This window comes from Apis dorsata, unplaced genomic scaffold, assembly GCF_000469605.1.
Source record: "Apis dorsata unplaced genomic scaffold, Apis dorsata 1.3 scaffold_376, whole genome shotgun sequence".
In the NCBI taxonomy this organism is placed as follows: Eukaryota; Metazoa; Arthropoda; class Insecta; order Hymenoptera; family Apidae; genus Apis; species Apis dorsata.
In genome coordinates, this window is record NW_006263639.1 from 842827 (window position 1) to 844045 (window position 1219).

Below are 1219 nucleotides of genomic sequence, written 5' to 3' on the forward strand. Positions count from 1 at the left end.
TTGTTTTTACATCACGTTTTATCTTGATACATAAGTATCAAATATATATGTGTAGTGTATTGAAAGTCGTGGTATAAGTCATAATAAGGTTGTTTATTGTATAAAAGTATATCCAATATGTATGTAGAATAACAATTTCTTATACAACTAAGTTTTCGAAAAAATCAAGTTTATTTGACAAAGTACTTGACAAGATATTCCAAACTTGATTTTCTCAAAAACGAAGTCTTTAAAAATTTTTTCACATAAAATCATCCTTTTTTGACTTTTATCATAATTTTCGATACACCTTATATATATGAATATATATAGATACGTATACATATAACACTTGGGAATGAATTTGTATAAACGTTTGTAATCAGCGGCTTTCTTAAAAAACTACTCTATGTTGTCGGTTGTCTTATTGTTAGTCACATGACAATATATAAAATAAAGTTCTAACGAGTATGTAAATTTGTGCGCTATTTATTTTAATAATGTGTAGGAACATAAGAAATCTGTATGTACGAAACCAAAAATAATCGAATTTAAATGAATCTCGTATATATACTATGTTGTCAAGTGATATTAGGTGCAATTGATAATTTCATCGTATTTTCATTTTCAAAGCAAACATCTCCTCTCAGGATGAATAGAAATGAAAATTAATTAATATTTACGCCGCTATTACGATCAAGAAGAACAAATTATAACTGGTGTTACATTGTACATGTATTGTGCCGTATTAAAAGAAAAATCAGGATTATGTGTACTGAAAGTGATCAATCTACGATCAATCGTGTATCCTGCTTCTTGAATATGAACGATTCACAGAACCAGAACAATTTCGATTTTGTACCAAAGTCTGATTATAATGAGAAATTGCATCTGGAAAATAAATGTCTTTTTCATAATCAACAAGTAAATGAAAAATAATATAATCCAGATAGATATCCTTTTATTTATATATATATTTTTTTTTATCTTTTCTATCTTTTTTTCAATTATATTTCTCATTTATCTTAATTACTTAAAAATAAAAAAAGTTATAAATTATATATATATAATTATATATATATTTGTTTTTTTGTACGTTTAAATAGTTTCTTGAAGGAGAAAAATGTGGAATAAGAAAACGATGCACGATAAATTCGTTGACATGTGATCATTGTTCATCTTTTGGGGAAAAATTGAAGTCAAAAACAGATGGAAATTTAGATGAAAAATCAGGCGATTG

At 25.7% G+C, this 1219-nt stretch overlaps 1 protein-coding gene across 1 annotated transcript in view; it reads left to right on the top strand.

Annotated features, from left to right (window-relative positions):
- Positions 1-747: 747 nt before the first annotated feature.
- Positions 748-1219, top strand: part of LOC116186005 — a 2186-nt gene continuing 1714 nt past the window's right edge. Inside the window, exons 1-2 of the mRNA XM_031511994.1 lie at positions 748-903; positions 1086-1219. Coding sequence (XP_031367854.1) covers positions 748-903; positions 1086-1219 — 290 coding nt within the window. The remainder of the gene's footprint in view (positions 904-1085) is intronic.